This window comes from Calypte anna, chromosome 1 (assembly GCF_003957555.1).
Source record: "Calypte anna isolate BGI_N300 chromosome 1, bCalAnn1_v1.p, whole genome shotgun sequence".
NCBI lineage: Eukaryota > Metazoa > Chordata > Aves > Apodiformes > Trochilidae > Calypte > Calypte anna.
In genome coordinates, this window is record NC_044244.1 from 188,039,340 (window position 1) to 188,060,368 (window position 21,029).

At 38.6% G+C, this 21,029-nt stretch overlaps 1 protein-coding gene across 2 annotated transcripts in view; it reads right to left on the reverse strand.

Annotated features, from left to right (window-relative positions):
- The window catches only part of FAT3 (FAT atypical cadherin 3), a 403,937-nt gene that overhangs the window by 78,725 nt on the left and 304,183 nt on the right, over positions 1-21,029 (reverse strand). For both annotated transcript variants that reach the window (XM_030449568.1, XM_030449576.1), the window contains exons 7-9: positions 14,882-15,021; positions 4,613-4,888; positions 2,854-3,064 (exon numbers count right to left, since the gene is read on the reverse strand). In XM_030449568.1, coding sequence (XP_030305428.1) covers positions 2,854-3,064; positions 4,613-4,888; positions 14,882-15,021 — 627 coding nt within the window. The remainder of the gene's footprint in view (positions 1-2,853; positions 3,065-4,612; positions 4,889-14,881; positions 15,022-21,029) is intronic.

Genomic DNA, 21,029 nt, shown 5'->3' on the forward strand with positions numbered 1-21,029 from the left:
AAATGCTATGGGTGGTCAAAGCGTCAGGAACTCAGGTGCTGATATCTGTATCTTGATTCTGAATATTAGCACTGAGCAAATGCTACATGAACATCACTCCTATTGAAGTAGGAAAAAGCATCCCTAAATTATGAGAATTAGTCAAATACATGTACACCTAAGGCAAAGAAAGTAGATCAGAGGCTAACAAGCCAATTACATGACAAATGGATAACAACTCAGGCTCTTAATTGAAGGGGATATTAAGCAACCGTAGAGAAGATTAGTAAAAGACTCAAAGAACTGAATATAAAAAGGTTAAACTGGCATTTAGAAAAATAAACCAGAACAAATAGCATAGAAAAGAGATTCAAGTATCTTGTGGCACAAAGGTTTATAAGATGATCTCTGAGGAGGATGGATCTAGATGAATGAGATTTAGCAGCAAATGTCATGAAATGTCTGTTATAACATGAAAGCAGAAATATCACTGACTGCAAAGGTGTAAACAGTGAGTTTGGATCAAGGATCTTCTTTGGGGCATTTTTTTTTCTTTTTAGTCTTTTTGCCAACAGACACATTCAAAACTTTTTTGTATCCCTAACCTGTAATTAGAGATCACTTTTATTAGGCAATCTGTATTTTGCTTGTTCCTTGGATGCCTGCTTGAAGCATAGGATGTTGTGTGTGTGTATGGCATGTGTAAGTATACAGACTCTTTTTTTAAAAAATTTGATTCAAAATACTAACAGCATGTACTGAGTTATAGCAATTCCAATCATTATAACATGCATTCTGCTATTGCAGGTTATACTCTGAAATCTAAAACTGCTTCCAATCTGCAGTCACGCATCCATCCAGGACCTGGAGTAAAATACGTCTCAGGTAACTGGTGATAAAAAAAGAGATTTTCTTTTAATGGAAATTGTTGCAGGTTCTGTCTGCAGAGCAGTAAATGTCAAGACTGCAATAGCTGGAATACCAAATGCATAAAATCCTAAATGAAGGGAGTTAATGCAAACTATTTTAAAGATGTGATTTGCTATCTGTTGTAAATTCTGAGACTTGAAGGCTAATTTAAGCTACATACTACTCTACGTACTTCAATACTGGTAGTGGTTTCCTATTTATATCCATCCTTCTAGATCAGTAAAGTTTACTCTAGTAGCTAACACAAAAATTGTGGTATTCACGGAGGAGCAGAGATTCTGCTACAGCTACAAATTCTCATAAAGATCACAGTATCTGTCACATTTGCAGACACTACAAATGCTGCTGCAGTTATTTTGTCACTGCTTGCTAATAAAAATAATTTTTAGCTACTAACTGCTTCATGTAAGGCCAGAATTGGTTCTTCTCCTTTAGGAATGACTTCTAAAATTACACAAAAGCTACTTTCTTTACCAGTTCTTCTCTTCATGTGTAAGGTGATGTAAGTAATGCCCTGGAATGAGAGAGCTGTGTACATTCTGAATGCTGCTGTTAAAAATTAGCATCCTCAGCTGCACAGATTTTATGGATCATAGAAACTACAGGATCAGAAGACTGACTTTTGATGCAGCTGGGATTGGAACATCTGTGGATAATGCAACTGGGGGGGGAGGGGGTTCACAGCTTCTAGCAAATGGAAATTTAAAATCTGACACTGCAGGGAGAGCTAATGATGAAACAGAAACAGGCTGTGAGGGAAGAAAGAGACTCTAGAAAAAATGCAGACTGAAAGAAAGAACCATCTAATAGCTAAAGCATCCTTCTTCATAATTTTTTTATCTGCATCTGATGAGGTATCTTCTTTTCTCCAGGCTAAACACCCCAGTTCCCTCAACTGCTCCTTGCCAGGCTTGTGCTCCAGACACTTCCCCAGCTTTGCTGCCCTTTCCTGGACATGCTCTCACACCTTGATGTCTTTCTTGTAGTGAGGGGCCCAAAACTGAACACAGTACTCAAGTTGCAGTCTCACCAGTGGTAAGTTCCAGGGGGGCCTAGTCCTGCTGGTCACACTGCTCTTAGTACCTAATACTTGATATAAGAAGGCTTTTGGCCTTCTTGGTTACCTGGGCACACTGCTGGCTCATATTCAGCCATCTGTCAATACCCCCAGGTCCTTTTCCTCTGGGCAGCTTTCTAGACACTCTTCAAGGCTGTAGCACTGCATGGGTTTGTTGTGACCAAACTACAGGACCTGGTTCTTGCCCTTGTCAAACTTCATGAAGGGAGGTGAAGGGACTACAGCAGAAGTCCTATGAGGAAGGGCTGAGGGAGCTGGGGGTGTTCAGTCTGGAGAAGAGGAGGCTCAGGGGAGACCTCATCACTCTCTACAACTCCCTGAAAGGAGGTTGGAGCTGGGGGGCGGTCGGTTTCTTCTCTCAAGTAGCTACCAGTTAGACAAGAGGGCATGGACTTAAGCTCTGCCAGGGGAGGTTTAGGCTAGATATTAGGAAAAAATTCTTTACAGAGAGAGTGATCAGACATGGGACTGGGCTGCCCAGGGAGGTGGTGGATTCTCCATCCCTGGAGGCTTTTAAAAAGAGACTGATGTGGCACTCAGTGCCATGGTCTGGTAACCACAGTGGCAATGGATTAAGGGTTGGACTTGATGATCTCAGAGGTCCTTTCCAACCCGGATGATTCTGTGATCCTGTGACTCATACAATTGGCCTTGGCCTATAGATCCAACCTATACAGGCCCCTCTGTAGAGCCTTCCTACCCTCAAGCAGATCAACATTCTTGCCCAACTTAGGGTCAGCTAAAAACTTAATGAGGGTGCACTCAATCCCCTCAGCCAGATCATTGATAAAGATACTAAAGAGAACTGGCCCCAATAGTGAGCCCTGGGGAGATCATGACATTACAATTTCAGCTTCTGCCCTAACCTGCTTCAATAGTGTAGACAAGCTCTGCATTTTCTCCTTTATCTTTGTCCAAAGCCGTGACCTGCAAGACTGCTGATCCAACTGCTGCTGATTCAAACACTGAGGCCTCATACAGTGGGCTGGTGAAGTATGGACTGTGGTCATTGGAGTCTTCCACATTTATGATGACTCTGGCCAGGTTTCTTCTATAAGGAAATTCTTGATCTCGGACCTATAGAACAAGTGCATAATACACATCCATCTAGTAAAACTCCACAAATACCACTCATCTGAGTGCTAATAATACTTTTAGTTCCATGAAAAAAATTATAAAAAAATCCATTCACCTCAAAAAACCAGTCTAAAATACATTCAGACACGAGATGGTACATAGTAAAATTAAAGAAACAGGAAGACCTTAGAGAAAAAAGATTCGTGAAAAAAATGTGTGGCACTTAATCATCATGACACAAATTTTTAAAATGGCAACCACATGACAACTTAAATTTGCTTTTAAGTTTGCATGAAATACTTTCTTTTTAATACATGCTAAATGGTCATGCCTTTCCCTGCTTTTTAGTATAGAGGTAAATATCCCTTGTCCATCACTCCTTCTTTCAAAGAGCTAAAATAATTTCACCCACTATAGTCAATCACATGTCAGCCTAGCACTTGTAGCTGCCAATGGACTTTTTTCATCATATGTGTTCACATCTTTCTGAAGATGTTGATACTATCAGTAAACAGTAGGAATTACCTTAAGTGCTGAGCAGACCCAGCACAGGTATCATTTGTCACACCTCTCTCAACCTCATATGAAGAATTTCAGCATTGCTAAACTGGTAATTCAGCCAATATGACCCCCAAAAGTTTGGCTCTACAGAAATAGAACAAATGCCTTAATGTAGCAGGTGAAGATCAAATACAAGCAGCAGAAAACAACCTCTGTCAGCCATGTCTCTCTGTGATTCTGTTTATATTTATTTCTGCTCGCCAAAGGACTTGCAGCTTGTCACCCTGTGAGCTCAGACCCAGGACACTGCTCCTGCCCACTGGATCTCTCTGCAGCTCTCTGACTCCTGGGCTCCCTGGTCCAGAGTTGGCCCTGTACCCAACACATCATGAGCTATTCTTTCAACGATCTCTTTTGCAGGAGTCTCAACTGATCAAAGAAAACAATGCGATGCAATGTTTAAACTAACACAGATTATTTTTTATTGCCCTCCATTCCATAATATACAACCTTGCCTTGAAAACTTATGTTTTGTAATTTAGACACACTAATAAAAAATGTTAATTAATTTCCTTCTGCATACTCAAACATTTGCAAATATTGCTGAAAGTTATTTTGCAGCTTATGTACAGAAGTCCATAAAAGTAAACTATAACTGAGACTTGTATTCAGAGAGGCTGTAGCATTTTCTGTGGCAAAAAAACAGTTATCTCCCTGTGAATAACTTCTCAAATAACTTTCAGCCTCACTTCAGAAACTCTGAAGATTACCTTGAGTGAGAGCACCAGATGCCAAGAGATTAAATAATTTCCTGCTTGCTCTCCCCTGAGATAGCAAATCATATCATATTCCATACAATGAATTCACAATAAGTTTCTCAAAATGCCCAAATAAGAACTGTAAAATAAATACACAGCAGGGAAGGCAAGATGACATTAATGACTACTTTCTGCACTAAGAGTCCTTTGTTCATGCAAAGACTAAGGCATGTATGCACCTGAAGCAGCAGTGATTCTGTCCTGAGCCAAGTGAATATTGCATTCTTACCATGACATTAAGGATGTGCTTATCTTGAGCCTCGTGGTCTAATCTCTCAGCTGTATAGAGCACCCCAGTGCTGGGATCAATTCTGAATTTTCTCATGCTGACTGTATCGATGCTACTGTGGATAATGTAGCTCAGCTTATGGTTTTCATCTCTGTCTATTGCTTCAATTTGCAGAATTTCAGTATCAGGGAGGATGTCCTCTGAAATGGTGACATCGTAACTTGGGTGAGAGAATTCTGGGCCATTATCATTGTTATCCAACACTTTGATAAGAACCTATAGTTAATAAAAGAAAAAAAAACATTTGAAGTTATTGAAGTCTAGTCACATTACTGAATAGACACCTAGAGAAATGTAATTTACTTTGGATGGCTGATGCTGTTATGCTGCTGTATGGAGGGCTGAGAAAAATCATTTAATATTAAATGCTTCCTGTTCAGGTCAGATCAAAAGAAATTGTAAGAATATGACTTTGGAGGCAAAATGTCTCTAATTATAAAACCTACTCAGAGCCTGACAAAAAGTACATATTTTCAGTGTCTATGGATTGGAAAATATTTCTACAATGGTCACAGGAAAGGTTTTGTCACCCCTTGTAAATGCACTGGTTACAGGAGACTTGTAGAGCTGTTATGGGATTTACATTTCTCTTCACTATTAGTAAGACTATAAAAGAATCCTTTTCATGTTACTTAAAACTGCTTTTTATACACTCAAGATTTCTCTAAATCCTGTGTTGTTTTCTGCCTGTGTCAGGAAGCACCAGCAATGTCAAATTGTGACAACAGAGGAGACTTCAAGTTGCTGTTACAAGTTAGGCTGTGTGAGGAGTGCTGAAACTCAGTGAGGTGACAACAGGAGATGTGACCTCATGACCACCCAAACCCACCCCACACAGATCTTTATGGACCTTTGCCAGGGATGACTGTCTTGATAGGCATCTAATTCACTTTCCCATCAAATGTTTGCCTCCCGTTGTTAGTAGTTTATAAATGGGAGGAACGCTGCTGAAAATGTGAATGAACTCTGTGCCATTTGCTTCCAATCTATCTTTAAAACCTCAGTACTGATTCCTAAAGAAGAGTGGAATAGGGGCAGGCAGCCAGGATGCTGCTGTGGCTGCTTATTACAGCATTTCAGTATGCCACAAGCTGTCTCTGGTAACTAATAGGAATCACTATTTTCCAAGCTTTGCCTTTCGACAGTTATGTGACTGTGCAATGCTGTGTGTGTGTGTCTCTGATGAGGTTTTGTGTTTTTCATCACTGGAGGAGACACTTCCTGAAGAAAATTTGTTTTCCAGACCTTGTATCCTACAGATTACTTTGGGCAATGTGGCATCAAAACCCTCGGCAAACTACTTAATACTGAAAGAGACAATGCAGAGTTGCCTCTTTATCAGTATTGTTTTTCAGTACTGTTTATCAGTACTTTTGCAGTATATACATGTGAAAGCACACATCTAGCTTTAGGAGGAGTGAAATGAAACAATCTTTTTATTCACATGCTTTGAAATAAGAAATAGTCTAAGGAATGACATGGGAAAGGCCATGCGCCAGGACTCCTCTCTAAAACTACAAGCTTGAGACACCTGTCAATATATTTGCTTTGTTTTTCTGAAAAGAACCTGACTCTTTTTTAAGCAAATATTTTATTGCTTTTCTTGATCAAGTCCTGTTCACTCGTTCCTTCTCAGCAGCAGAAAAATAGTTATACTTCTACTACAATATTTCACAGATGTTGGCCTCAGACAGAAATGAAACTTTAGATTTCCATGATACTTGGAAGGGTTTGCAGAACTCATTACCAGGAGGAACATGAGCAATTGTAAGCAGCAATTGCAATGAACTAGACTGGGAACTGCTTAAAAGACAGCTGAAATAAAATGCTAAGTTAAATGGCATAGGTCTTTTACTGTGCATTCCATAAGACTTAATCTTTACCAGATTATGGTACACCAGAGTGAAGCAGGGTGAAGCTTGTATTAAATTGTGTTTCAGTCTTGGACATGTAGCAATGAAAGTGCGAGGAAAGATACTTCCCTGAGCCTACATTAATGATGGAAAGTTGCTTAGCTTTTTATATTTTTGTTCAAGGCGTGTTTCTGAGCTGAGGAAAAAAAAAGCCAAACTGACAAGTATGGGAATAAATGATTTGTAATATGTGAAATAAAGCCCAAGGAAAAAATGAAAGACTTTAATGGGACACAGGACCATTGCTGAATGACTTTTGTTAGTGTAAGAAAGAGACACCAAAGCAGTCTGATTTGGGGATAAGCTGATTACCACTGTTTAGCAACTAAATACATCTTCTCATGCAGTTTTGATACTCAGTCCTTGCCAGGCACTGCTGCAACCGCTGTATTATTTTAACGGTGCATTGTTGATACATTTAATTTTACTTCTAATTAGTGGCCTAAAACTGTTATGCACCATTTTAGATGGATCTGATTGAATATATGCAGTGTTTCATTCTGCTGATGCTTATACAGCACCATTTACCCTGAACAAGTATGCTGCCATGTGCTGGAGAGGCTCATATGGGTGAATTTGTTTTTATCATTATTGTGTCAAGCCCAAGCTATCCTGTAAGAAAAAAGCCCCAGATTTACAGATGCAATGTGTCTTAAAGTTACTGCTACAGTGGTGACATGCTGATTTCTTTGTGTGGTATTTGATCACCCCAGTGCTGGGGATTACTTCCCACTGTATCGAATGCATTTTGGGATAGCTAGCAAATTGGGAAAGCAGAGGAAGGCACAAAGCTTTATCCACCACAAAGCTTGCAGTGTGATTATGCAAGCCACAGCTCGATGATTTAGGCCTTCACCAGACTCCATAAACTAAACAGGGTGGAACCAGATAAGCATCAGAGGCCCAGGGTAAGTCATGAGACTATGGAAAATATAGTGTGGATTCACAAAGCAGCATTTCCTCCCATTGAAAAAGGTAGAAACTAATGCCCTGACACACAGATATGGACCCTGATGGTGCTTGGGGAGTGGGAGGCATGGAGAGGGGAAAAAAAGAAAAGGAGTTCCTCATTCACTGTTGTTATCAAACTTATGGGGAATTATGCCCTTAGGATTGCTTTTCTTTGTTTCCATAAAATAACTTTTTTTCTTTTTCCCTTTTCACTTCTTATCTATTGTAAACTGATCAAGTGCCTGTATAAGAGGCAGGCATCTTCCTCCCTCCCTCCCTCCCTCCCTCCCTCCCTCCCTCCCTCCCTCCCTCCCCAGAGATGACAGTATTTTAATGACTTGTCAAGTGATCTACATTGAAATACACATTATTTATTACATACTCTGCATTTCAACAGCCATTTCCATCTGGAGATGGAAGGTGGTGGGTTAGAGATGCTAATGAAGGAAGAGGTCATTATTGATTCACAACTTCTTCTAGTAAAGCAGTTAAGAGTATTTCTAATTTTCTTGTCAGCTGTCCCTCAAAATCCCTGAGGGTCAGCTGTAATTTTAAACTTCACAGTCTCTCCTTTACCAGCGGGGGTGGATTTTCCTTGAAACAAAAGGAAGTTAAATTATATATGGGAATAGTGATTATACGGAGCTCTGTTAAACTCAAAAGCTATGGAAAAGGAGAAAATGGAACCCTCTTATGTTCCTAAAAATGTAACTGTCTTGGGAGCTACTTGAAACAAAACCAGGTTAAGTAAAAGGGAACTTAAGAGCCATTTTAAATAGCTATTATTTCTGCCCTCCTTACAACATTTTGGAAGAGCAAGTGACTGGTTATTAACCCCATCCTTTGCACTGGAAAACACTGCCTGACAGCAAGGTTAAGTGACTTACCAAAGCCACACAACCAGTGCAATGTCAAAGCTGGGAATGTAGTTCAGGACTGCATCTGTAGGTTTATTTTTGAGCCATCCCCCTTTTCTTAGTTCACCTTAAAGTGTCGACTTCCTATGAAGAATATTTCCTGCACCAGCAGGATGACCTCTAGTATGGTATTACTTAAAAAGATTGGGCAATCCCTTCCTTTCATAATGGACAAATGTTACACTGACACAAACACTAGGCTCATGGAAAACCTGATCCTACAAACATATGTGACGCTGAGTAAGCCAGATTCTACCAAATCATTAATATGTAGAGAGTTACCCAAATTCATTTAACAGCTGCCAAACTTGGGCATAAAATCTTGGTACTACTGGCAAATTTCCCACTGACTTCAAAAGGGCAAGCACTCTGCTCCTGGAATCCTTAAGCTTTAGCCAGCCTTTAGCAAGTCTTTCACCCCAAATCATGTGTTATCCTACTGAAGCAACTCAAAGACTCCCAGTGTATGTGTAATTTAATGCTTTCTTCATATTAATTTCCAAAAAGATATGGAGAGAATGAGCTGTGTTGCATAAATACCCTTTATTACTCTGTAAGTGACTGGTGAGTTAAGCTGTGACAATACCCATTGTGTTAAAACCAAAGACAAGTTTTAAAATTTCCCCAAATGAGGAATGAAAATGTTTACTATTTCTTGCTGCTAAGTAGGGATTCCTCTTTGCTGAGGACTATGCAAGGTTACTGACTAAACCGCTTTTCATAGACAAACATTAGCTCCAAGTCTTTTTTTCCACTCTCATAAAGCAAACATACAGCAAAGCAGTCTCTGCCCAGCTATCCTTGAAAGCTCATATCTTTTCCAGCACGTCACAGGCTCCAGCAAGGCAGGCTTGCTCCCTTCTGCTTCCATTGTGCAGAGCCTAATTTATAGTCTGAACAAGCGCCTCGCTATAAAAGATTTGCTTCTCCCTGCTCACTTCCTATTTCCCACAGTTAAAGCGAGTTTCAAATAAAGGATTCATGGGCCTCCAAGCTTACAAATTAGGAAAAGTAACACTCAGAGCTTTAGCAAAGACTTTGTATTCAAAATGGTAAGTGAAAGGCCTAAAGAAATACAATCAAATCAAAGCACGGCAAAACCTAATGCAGGAAGTCTATCCAAAGCTGTTTTTAATGTTGCCCATCACAAATACCTTTAGTTTAGGCACAAACATATTTGAGTGAAAACTGGATAAATGCCAGGAGCTGCTTTAGAGACATTTGAAGCTGGAAGAATCTGCTTGGCTAATTGCTTGGTCTGGGCACAGTGTTGTAGGACAACCTATTAAGTGCCTGAATTGCCTAAACTCAGGCTACGCTTTTGTATGGGTTTTGAAAACCTATTTTGATTTTATTTTGCTTTTACTAGTGTTACCACACAGCTTTTTTTGCTACATCCTGACAAGTTTTTCTCTATCTTAAACTGCACTTTAATATAAAAATGCAAACCTCAGTGGCCTGTTATTTTATACTTTAATGTGCCTCTTGATTTATGTTAAAGTGGCAGAAAAATTCTTTGTTTCCCAGGCAAGGCAGTGCTGAGATCTCTGAGTGGAACAGGAAAAAAAATCAAGGAGCAAGTTGGTTCAGTTTGGAGGAAATGCCCAACTAAGCAAAAGCAAAAAATTGAATTGAAACACCGTATCTTCTTGTCCATCCTAGAAGAATCCACTGTCCAGAGCCTCTTCTGGAAGACTCTTAAGTCTTACCTATATTTTGGCCATGTTCCTCTAAAAAGAGCTTTTCACTGCTCAGTTAAAAGAACCACAAAGGTATTCTCTGAAAGATGAGACCAGTTTTGTTATCCTGAAACTCATAGATAAAGCTCAATCCTGAGTAAAAGAATAAATAAAAATCCACAGTCTTCTGTAAGGAGAGAAAAAAAGGGGCAATGTGCAGTAAAACCTCTCACCTGGTTGGCTCCAGCTGAAAGTATTACAAGGGACCATGCACTGATCTACAAAAATTTTTCAGAGGAAAATGAATGTTCCTGAGTGTCCACCCTCCTGAGAAATAGTGAGATGCTTTTGTGAGAAGTGAAACTGAAGCCCTTTTTGCCTCCTAGCCTGAAAGCACCAGCCTTCACGCTTTAAAGCACATATTTATATATATGTATGTGTGTGTGTGTGTGTATACATATTATTAATTTATTTATTTTTACCCCATAGTGATTAGGATGATGAGAAACATGGCAAAGGCAAAAAAATAGGCAAGAGATAAAACTGTCTTTTTAATATAATATCATGAATCCAGGAATCTGTTTTTTAAAAAAATATTCACTGGTAAAATGTTTTCAACAAAAAATAAAGCTATCACCACTTAGATGAATGTTCCCCACTGTACTGTAGTTTTGTGGGTACTTTAGCAGAATACAACACCAGGCAATATAAAGAAATAAAAATAGTGCTATTCTTATGCTGCATTCAGATGTTAAGGATCTGAATTGTTCAGTAAAAAATGGAAATGAAGGCTTTGGGGATAAAATCAACTCATGACTAAGAGAACCTTTGACTACACAGTCCAAGTTAGTCAAAACTGGCAGGGGTGGGCATTTAGATGCCATTACACTGACTTCCTGCGAGGAGGTTCCTCTCTCTGTTCAAACAAGGACAAAAGACCCTTTCCCAGCCCAAAGGGAGGTGGTGGCACTGGTGAGGAGCAGGGGATCTGTGGGGAGCTGCTGTCTCAGATCTCTCCAGTCTGTGGGATGCAGAGGGTCCATCCCATCCCCAAGGCTAACAGCTTGCCTGGCAGCTGCAGGAATCACATTTTGTGGGGATTTAGAGCCAACGTTTGCCTTCAGCCTTTAATAAATCACCGTGTGGCCTCGAGCAGTGATGAATTAAGCTGAAGGAAAAACCCAAAAGCTCTCTCCCTGTCTCAGCCAGGAGACTTAGCCCCCCTAGAAGTTAATCAACGTGACAGAAGCTTTATATCCACACTCCGAATGTATAAATCAAGTGAGTCAACATTTCTTTGCCTTTGCCCCATCCTGCCTTGCCCATGGTGGCTCTGCTGCCAGGGTGCTGAGGCTCAGCTGTACGAGCAGCACAGAGAGCAGCAGCAGCAGCTCAGCAAGTCCTGACACTTTGGAGACTGTTCCTTTTTGTAATCCTAATTAGGGCCAAAGCAAACAGGTTTGTAGTTGAAAAGAAAGTTTTTAATTTTAAAACTATTATTAGTAAATATTCTTTATGTTCTTTTCACAAAAATGAACTTACAGGAGATACAACTTTTGAATCAAAATTATTTGCTTCCTCTCATGATACAGTAGTGAACCATGTGTGCAGTAAGGCACGAAGGAAGCAGTTTATCAGATTTTAAGGAATGCAGAAACACTGCTGAAGAAACTTTGTCAAGTCTGTGCCAGAGATCGTGTTACTGAAGCAAAAATCTTTGGCATTTTTATGCTGCATTTTACCACCTCCAACTGTGTAATAGACAAAGGGCCAGGAAGAGATAAAGGGAAACAGGTGGGGTGGAATAAAAAGCAAGACTGTTCCATTTGGCATGACAATGATCAGCTGCTTCATAATAAACCATTGCACTTTGGGGGGACTTTATATTACTTTATGTTATACAAGTATGTGAATTTACACATTTGCCTTCCCCTCTCTTCCTAGTCTACCGTATCTTCTTGGAGCTATAGTTGAAAATACAAGTGGTACTATGTACATGAGGTAAAATATTTAGAATGCCATTTTATCAAAACTCAGAACGAGGACACTGGGAGCTGTCAGTAGATGCCATTTTAGAATCATAGAATTTAGTTTGAAAAGACCTTTAAGATAATTAAGTCCAACCATTAACCTAACATAACACTATGAAGTCCACCAATAAAATATGTCCTCAAGAACAACATCTACACATCTTTTAAAAACCTCCAGGGATCATGACTCAACTAATACCCTGGGCAGCCTGCTCCAAGCTTCACAACCCTCTCAGTGAAGAATTTTTCCCTAAAATCAATCCAAAACCTCCCCTGGTGTAACTTGAAGCCCTTTCCTCTTATTCCATTGTTTGTTACCTGGAAGAAGACATAGCCTGCCACTTCACTCCAGCTTCCTTTCAGGAAAATGTAGAGAATGATAAGGTCTCCCCTAAGCCTTCTCTTCTCCAGACTGAACAACTCAAGTTCCCTCAGCCAATCGTCATAAAATTTGTGCTCTTGACTCTGACTCTAGGAAAGAGTCTTTCATTTGACTCTATCTATGACATATTTTACTTAACTTATCAGCTTAATATGTTTATTATTGCTCTGAAAGGAGATGAAGATGAATAAGGTCACCAAAGGCTCCAAAGTATGGCTGAATATACAGTAGGGAGAGATAATTAGACAGGCTGCAATTCTGGCAGCTTTGAGATAAGGATCATTTTTGAAATCTCTGTTGTGAAGACCAAAACAAATGCATTCTCAGATGTTGTCTGGGCCACAGTTAAATACTTACACGGTATTTGAAGAGAAACAGGTGGAGGAAAGAAGGGCCTATACCCAATGATGATTTCCTAGTGCTATACTATAGCAATCTTAAATTACTAGCTTTCATTTTTAAATAGGTCACATCTCTGTTACAAAGAATGCTCAAGCTTCTTTTAGAATGCAACAGCTTTACTGAAATATGTTTTTACCATATGTTTTAATTAAAAATGTAGAGTTTTCATCAAAACAGGTTTTGAGGACTGTCATAGGGGTCAATATCTCAAATCATAAGCAGCAAAACCAACAAATATAATAACGGCAAGAAGAAAAATTACTTGCATCCAGAATGTTTGAAATTACCATGAATATTTGGCTGAAATGTTTATAGGAATTTCATGTTAGTGATTCAACACCACATTTCTGAAATTTGGACTGAGAGTGTTGCCAAGATTTTAAAAAAGGCAAAACAAAAAACTAGTCAAGAGCTGAAGAAAATGTCTTACAGAAAGGGAATGTAAAGAGGTCAGGTGTTCTGGTTCACTTGCCTACCAGAAAACTGGGAGGTGATTTGACTATTCTGAGTAAGTGCCTTCCTGGAGAGAAAATACTGTTTTTTTAGAGAGCTCTTTAATTGAGCAGAGAAAGGCATAACAGGGAATACAAGCCAGAAAGAATCAAGTTAAAAATAAGGGATGTTTATAGCAGAGATGCAATTAATTACCAAAACTTGCAGGGAAAATAACAGATTTCTGCCACCTAACTTACTATCAACTAATGTTTTCTTATCAAGAGTGAATTATCTGTAGAAATTATCAGACAGGGATCAGATTGGACAGATTTTTGGGCTGATTATAAATGAGATATACATATGTGATTTAACACTCTCTTACAAAAGTTGGTGTAGTGACTCTGAATACAGATTTACATCTTAACTATTTGAGCAAAAAGGCAAGGTAAAACAGTAGCATCTGCATGGGCATGCATATATATGTAAATATAAAAGCTGTTCAGGTCCTTCTTCTGCATTATAAAGACGCAAATAACATGACAAAAATATATTTTTTATTTCCTCTATAAACCACATTTAACCTGGGATTTATGGCTGCATAGAGGTGTCCTCTACCACTATGTATTTTTCCCTACATGGCAAATAATATTCAGACTACAGGTGCACCTTACACTTGGGCAGTTATTCAGCTGAAGGATTTCAGGCCCTAGCTAATCCACACCCTGCAACTCCACCTTGTATTGAGGGAAATTGCTCTTTGGAGTTTCCCTGGTGCCCCTGTCCTGGTGCCATGACCCTAACCACATCCCGGCTCCAGACTGGTTCCCATCAAACAGATACCCAGGCTTGGCATCAGGGTCTCTCCAACAAGGATGTGTCAGAGCCAGCATTATCCCAGCCCTTCACATTAATCTGATCTGACTTTTTAATTGCTGAAAGGCACTGACCCTAATAAGCAAGTCTGGTTTTAAAAGGTTTGCTTCTTCCCCAGAAGACAAAGTAATCACAGGCAGCGACCCCAAAAGAGAAAACCTTTGAGTTTTAAGTTTCCCTTCCGAACAATTTCTTCTCTGAACAATTGATCCTGTGTCCCACATTCGGGTCTTGGGAGAATGAGAGGTAAAAACTCCATTTAATACGATCAATAGCAATATTCCCCAACACCACAGAAACATTGTTGTATTTTGGACCATTACAGGGTGATACAACTGTCAAAATCTAAGCTGCACCGTCTGTGACAGAGACTCCCTCAGCTGGAGAAAGGTGAATTACTTTCATGTGAGCATGAAGAGGACAAAAGGAGAAATATCACTTTGAAACATTAAACAGCCAATTATTTACAACTAGATGGAAAGACTCTGAAAAAATATCCCCTTCATTAGTTAACAGTGGCTTCAGAGGATGAGGCTTTATTTTAATGGCAAAAATTATTAATTTTTCAAGCACATATATTCCACTAACAAATTAAAAACTTGCCAAGAAAGGAATGTGATATTCTACCTGAGTCGTGGCAATGTTTGTTCCATCGGTGACCTCCACAGTCATATTATATATTGACCTCTGCTCTGCATCCAGGGGCTTTGCAATGACAATAGTGCCCACTCCCTTCTCCGCGTCGAAAGAACTATCGTAATTCCCTCCTAATTGTTGCACAAAAATACAATTAAATTAGCCATTTCTAGAAAATTTCCATTGAAAATGTTTCAAGAAGTGGGGATTATCTGTTTACTGGCATCCATCTTAACGGCCTGCCTTAGCACACACAGTACATCTACTGATACTTCCTTGTTAATAACTCATTTATATTTCAAAGCACAGTTTGTATATTGAAAGCAGATATCATTAAAATGCACTGCAAGAAAAAAAATCGAGCAGTATATTTAAGTGAACCATAACTAAGACTATGAAAAGAATCAAATGGCTATAAGCTCATAAGTTGTGTGCCCTTGTAGTGTAGATAATGAACAAGCACAATTATCTTTTTGTGTAAAAATAATTTTAAGAGCATTTTTTTCTGCAAATTTTATTTTCAGGAAATTCTCACTGATGCTCGTGGGTGCAAAGACTGTCAACTGAGTCTTTGAAAACTACAATTATAATCAATTTTAAAAATGCAAATACTGATTTGTTATGTTAATTTCAAGGACAATGATAATTACTGGCAGCAAAGGTCAAATTCTACTAGTCTTTTAGGAATTATTTAAATAGATCTGACAGGATACACATCATCAATTCCTTTCCATTTTAAAAAACCCCTCACAAAGCACTGTTCTGAAACTAATATCCCTTTATTCTGTCACACACTGAATGATGCAGCAGTGGGAAAACCCTCTAGAGTCTCAGGTGAAAGAAAAAAAAAAGAAAAAAAAATTAAAAAGTAAGAGGAAGCCATAAATAATTTGAGATTAAAGAGTTACAGGATTTATCCATTACAGCAATATCTTAGAAATTAGAACCACTCTGTATATTCAAAAGTAAAGCCTACGCTCCCTGCTGCTTCTTTCTCATCTATAAATTGGAATTCATTATGAGTTGAGTCTGAATTTTTGGAGGATGGGGACAGGGAGAGGTGGAACACAACACTGCTGACAAACAAACTCTTAAGGTAATGACAGCAATGCAATGCCACTAGCATACAAAGTGGAAAAGGCTTTCAAACCCCACTGGAGACAAAACCTGTGTAAGAGCTGCTTTGACCTCTTGCTATTTGATCCACAGGAAGAAAAACATACATTCCATGAACCCAGCTTTTGTGCAATACATGGAAATATATAGTTGAATGGCTGGTTTATTGTCACAAAATGGTTCTCATGTAAGAGCAGAGGACAGAGAAGCAAAGGGGACAGTCTTCCTTGCTCTCACATTAATTCTTTTATCTGCATGGTTTGCTGGCCAACCATCAGCATTATTCTCCAATTCAGTAATGCATTTAGTGAGAGGAAAAAAGCTTTGACATCTCAAGAAAGTGAAGATTTGGAGGAATCACAGTGAAGTCATAGCCCTTGAATTCCTTTATGTGAAGAAACCCTCACTTCTCTCTACCTATTGCACAGGTTATTGCAAAGGAAGTTTCAGCTAGAGGCAGCACTGCTATCTGCCTTGGGGGCAATTCAAGGAGGAGGAGAAGAACAGGGAGGAATAAGATCTACACAACGGAAAAGCAGAACTGGTGAACTTCTGCCCACTGAAATTCTCCAAACATAATTGCTCCAGACATGCCACCATAGTTCTCTATGCTGGATATATGTACATACATATATATACATATATATATATATATATAAGCCTGACCCAAACAAATGAAGCTGTGGTTTTCCAGGGAAACGCTGAGACTGGATCTGCTGTGATCTATGGTGGATAGAAACATTGCTTATTCCCTAACTTCTTTCTGCAAGCCCAAATTGCATATTTTTCTGCATTAATACATTCACATTTAAAACTATTTGACATTAGGAAAAAAAGTATAATTGTCCTTGACATTTAAGCAGTATCAGGGTCTTTGGATTTTGATTGTATCTTGTATCTTCAGTGTTTGTTTTTTGCTTTTTTTTTTCTTTTTTCTTTTTTTTTTAAAGCTAGTCTAGAAGAAAAGGATGCTGCCTCACAATATTTTAAATTGTTAAATTGATTTACTTAAGAAAAATCATACCATGAAAACCAACTCTGAAAAAAGCCTCCTTTGAAGAAGAGAGTTTGAGATTCTTGCAAGGAAATCTCTGCTGAAATGAAGCTAGCCTTGGGATAGTAGGCACTTTACAAAGAGAATGTTTCATACTGATAACCATGAAAACAAAATGAAAGCCTATACTTCAAGATGCTTAATAACCATCTTAATGAGCAATCAAAAGTTATATGATATCAACTGGCTTACACTTCCAACAAAATCCTGCTTTTAAAACTTCCAAGAACAAACGTGGAAAGATTAGCAATAAATGTTTTAAATACCCTTCCTCTCTTACTGAGAGCTGGGTATGCATGGAGCTGTGCTCTGTATTGCAAATATGATGACTTCTTCAACACATTTTCATTAAATGAAGAACATTCTTCCCTTAAAATATGAATTCAATCCATCACATCAGCTTTTAATATGTTATTCACATCTACCAAAATAGTCTGGTGACAAACAAATAAATCTTGGCCACCAGCCACCTGACTCTAGCCCACACTTGTAACTAACCAGGTGATGCACTTTATTTTAAATTGAGTAATATTCTACTAAACATTGCAGCAACTTCATCAAACACTGAGAAAGAGATAGATGAGAGAACACTGTGCTTTCAGATTTGTGATTATAATCTCTTTTGGAGTGAAATCCTGATTTATTTCTGACTCTGGCTGCTACATTTTAACAGACCATGGTCAGATGTTGAGAATGAAGAATGCCTTGTGTGGCTGACCTTCTGGGGATACTGCCTGAGGTACTGGGTCCTGCCTCTCATCTGGAGTAGAAGTCTGGAGCAGTTTTGTACTGCTCTTCACCATTCATACACCCTCAAAAGAGCTCCTCATATGATGAACACTTCTGAAGTTGCACTTAAGCACTGAAGAATAATTAATGAATTAGGTGTAAATGCTAAACTGTACGAGTCTTATAGATGGTTTAAGTCTATGCAAGGCCTACTGTGAAGCACCCAACACAATTATCTTTGAAGGACAGGTGTTGAAGGCATATGGAGAGAGAGTCATGCAAAAACAAACAGGACTTTTGTCCTATAAACTCCTCCAGTTGAAGTTTTCCAGGAACCCCAGGTGAAGCCACTTCCTTCCAAATGTGCTCCTGCTGAGGCTGCAGGGCTGAGCCCGTAGGAGGTGACAGCTGAGAAGGTATCAGCTTCACACATTTCTGGGGTACCTGAGGCCCATTTTTGAAAACATGCTGCTGGGTAACTACCAACCCTTTGAAGTGAGCTCATCTGCAATGCTGTAAGCTCCCACAGTAACAGTTTTACTAATGTTACTATCAGCCATTTAACATTTTCTTTCATCACAATCTTAGGATGAAAGGCAGCTAAGGATGATGAAATTTGGTTCAGCTGCTCAGTTTTATTAATGTGAATTTTTATTACCTGTGTTATTTTCCAACATATGGCACATGGTCTCCTTTTTATTGTCTACTAAAACCTGCTTTCAGATACAAGATACATAGAAGCTGCTAATGTGCTTGCAATTGCATTAGGAAAAAAATATTTCAAATGGAAATAATACATTGTGAGTTCCTCAGGCACTTTGGGAAAATCAACAATACAGAAGGCCAGTTGACTGAGCTGGCAGGTTGGTCAGACAGGTTGTCCTAAGAAACCACTTTAACACTGAATGGCCAGAGAAAGATGCAGATTAGCCATTGCTTGTAATATCATTGCAGGCTAAGCTGTACTGCTGATACATCTTCAATACAGATTAAAGACTTCTCTTCAAATGCTGTGATAAAACTGAACCACATAGAGTGGGTTTTCATGAGAAGTCCAAATCTACTTGCAAACCATCTTTGGATGAGAAGACTTACCATGTTTGGATGCTATAAATTAATCCAGAAAGTGCTTTTTCTCTCTAATTGACTGTTAAGATTTTCAAAGACACAAAGCACTGATAGTTAAGTCCATACTTCAGACATCTAATGGTAAGCTAGAAGACTTCCACTTTTACTGTCTTGAGATTGATATTAGTGCTCTTCTACAAGCATTATATTTCTACAAGTGGGAATTTTTTATGTTATATGAAAATGTGTTATAATTTATATAGGATTTTCCAAATCAGAGTAATCAATGTAACTCCAGATGTTGTCAGACTCAGGACAGCTGTAGAAACAGCCCCTGGTACAAAAAACCTTGTTAGTTGGGCCTCAATACAGTTTTGTGAGACCTTCCTAGGACATCCCAAATTGCACAGTATGGTCCAGAAAGAGATGTCAGGAAACTGAACCAAGACAGCTCAGAGCTAACAGAGGTGGTGTTCTTGGTACAGAGTAGCCTTAATTAAAATATTTTGGCTGAATCTGGAGTGTTACCTTGGATTTTAGGTATTTTCTTGGTTTCATTATCACTATGAGCATATATTTATTCTGACAAACAACTGCTCTGGAAAGAATTAGTTCTTGTTTTAATAAAACAGTTTTTAAAAAAAGGGCATTGAACTTTACATAACTAACAAGAGAGGGTCTTCTGATGTAAAGCTCATTTGGTGCAACAGACAGGCCAAGTGAAACCTTCTGAACTGCTAAAAGGGTTTTCTAGAGGTCAGCTGGAGAATGGGAGAATTTGTCTAAGGCAAGATATAAAGCAGATCTGACATTGTGTGGATGTTTCTTGGTTTGTTTTTTTTTTTTTTTTTCTTTTTTTTTCTTTTTTATATTTTAGTTTAATTATATTATTATTTTATTTTAGCAGGCATATTCTGCATGTATTTTGATTACAGTACAGCATTTGCTGCAAGAAATGCATTATTTTTTTTAGTGCTCTTCCTAGATAAGATTTCTTTTTATCAAGTCTATATATTTCTTTTTATCAAGTCTATCTATATTTGTATCAGCTGCTGATACACTGTTTAAGACAGTTTTAAAGGAAACACTGCAGTGAGAAATTATTTTCTCCTCTGGGAAGAAAACATGTCATCAAACCTGGAGGACTTATAAGAAAGTGAATCCATCTGAGGGCCTTTCTCTCTCTTTCCCAATGGAACAATCCTGAAGAGTGGGATGGCATATGCACCTCAGAAATACCTGATAACTGTGGAGAATCAGACTTGTTTTAGATGTAAAGATGGACCATACGAAACCCTGCAGGGCATCCCCAGATCAAATGCAGCTAAAACCTGGCAAGAGTCTTCCTTCACTGGCAGGTAGGAAAATGTATACATGCTCCACATTTAAACTTAATAAAGGTTGGATATATTGAGACTGCATAACTCTCATATGGCCTTCCAATGCCATGATGGATCAGTAAAGAAGGGAAACACAGGAGATGACTTAATTTAGAGATTAGTCCTCTAAAACACATTTTCTCAGGGAAGAGAAGCTTTTTACTTGTCTTGCCCTGAAGTAAACTAACACCACCAAGGACAGGGATGATAAATTGGGTCAATTGCTACAGTCCTCACATTGCTGAGAGCAGAATCAAAGGAAAATGCAGAAAGCTACTCCACCCTTAAACTCAAGGGTGAGTCCGAAGCAATTATAGGATTGCCAGTAAAAGTACAGCCAAACTTTTCACTTTTTCTGTTTTAAAAAAAGATGAAATAAACTTAGAGACTGCCTCAAGAAATATAAATACTACTGCAGACTTCTGCTAATCATAACATAAAAAATATTAGTAATACAGTGTGTGTTTATTCTCCTCTGTACTTTATCATCCTAAGAATAAAGTAATGCAGACTCTGAATTTTTAGATAGAACTACTGTAAGGTAAGTCAAAGCCTTGGGTTTGCTGCTAAGAAGCTGAAGGTAAGGGCATAAAAAGCAGAAAAGAAATCAGAAAGGTATTTTAGCTAATATAATTCAAAGGAGGCTAAGGAGCTACATGTTTTTGACATTAATGAAAATTTGCAGCACTGAAATAAATGGATAATTAATTAAAATTAATAGATCTTTAAATTATTGTAATTTAAACACCTTCGATAAGAATATAAAAGGCATAGGCTGGGGGAAGAAGGAAAG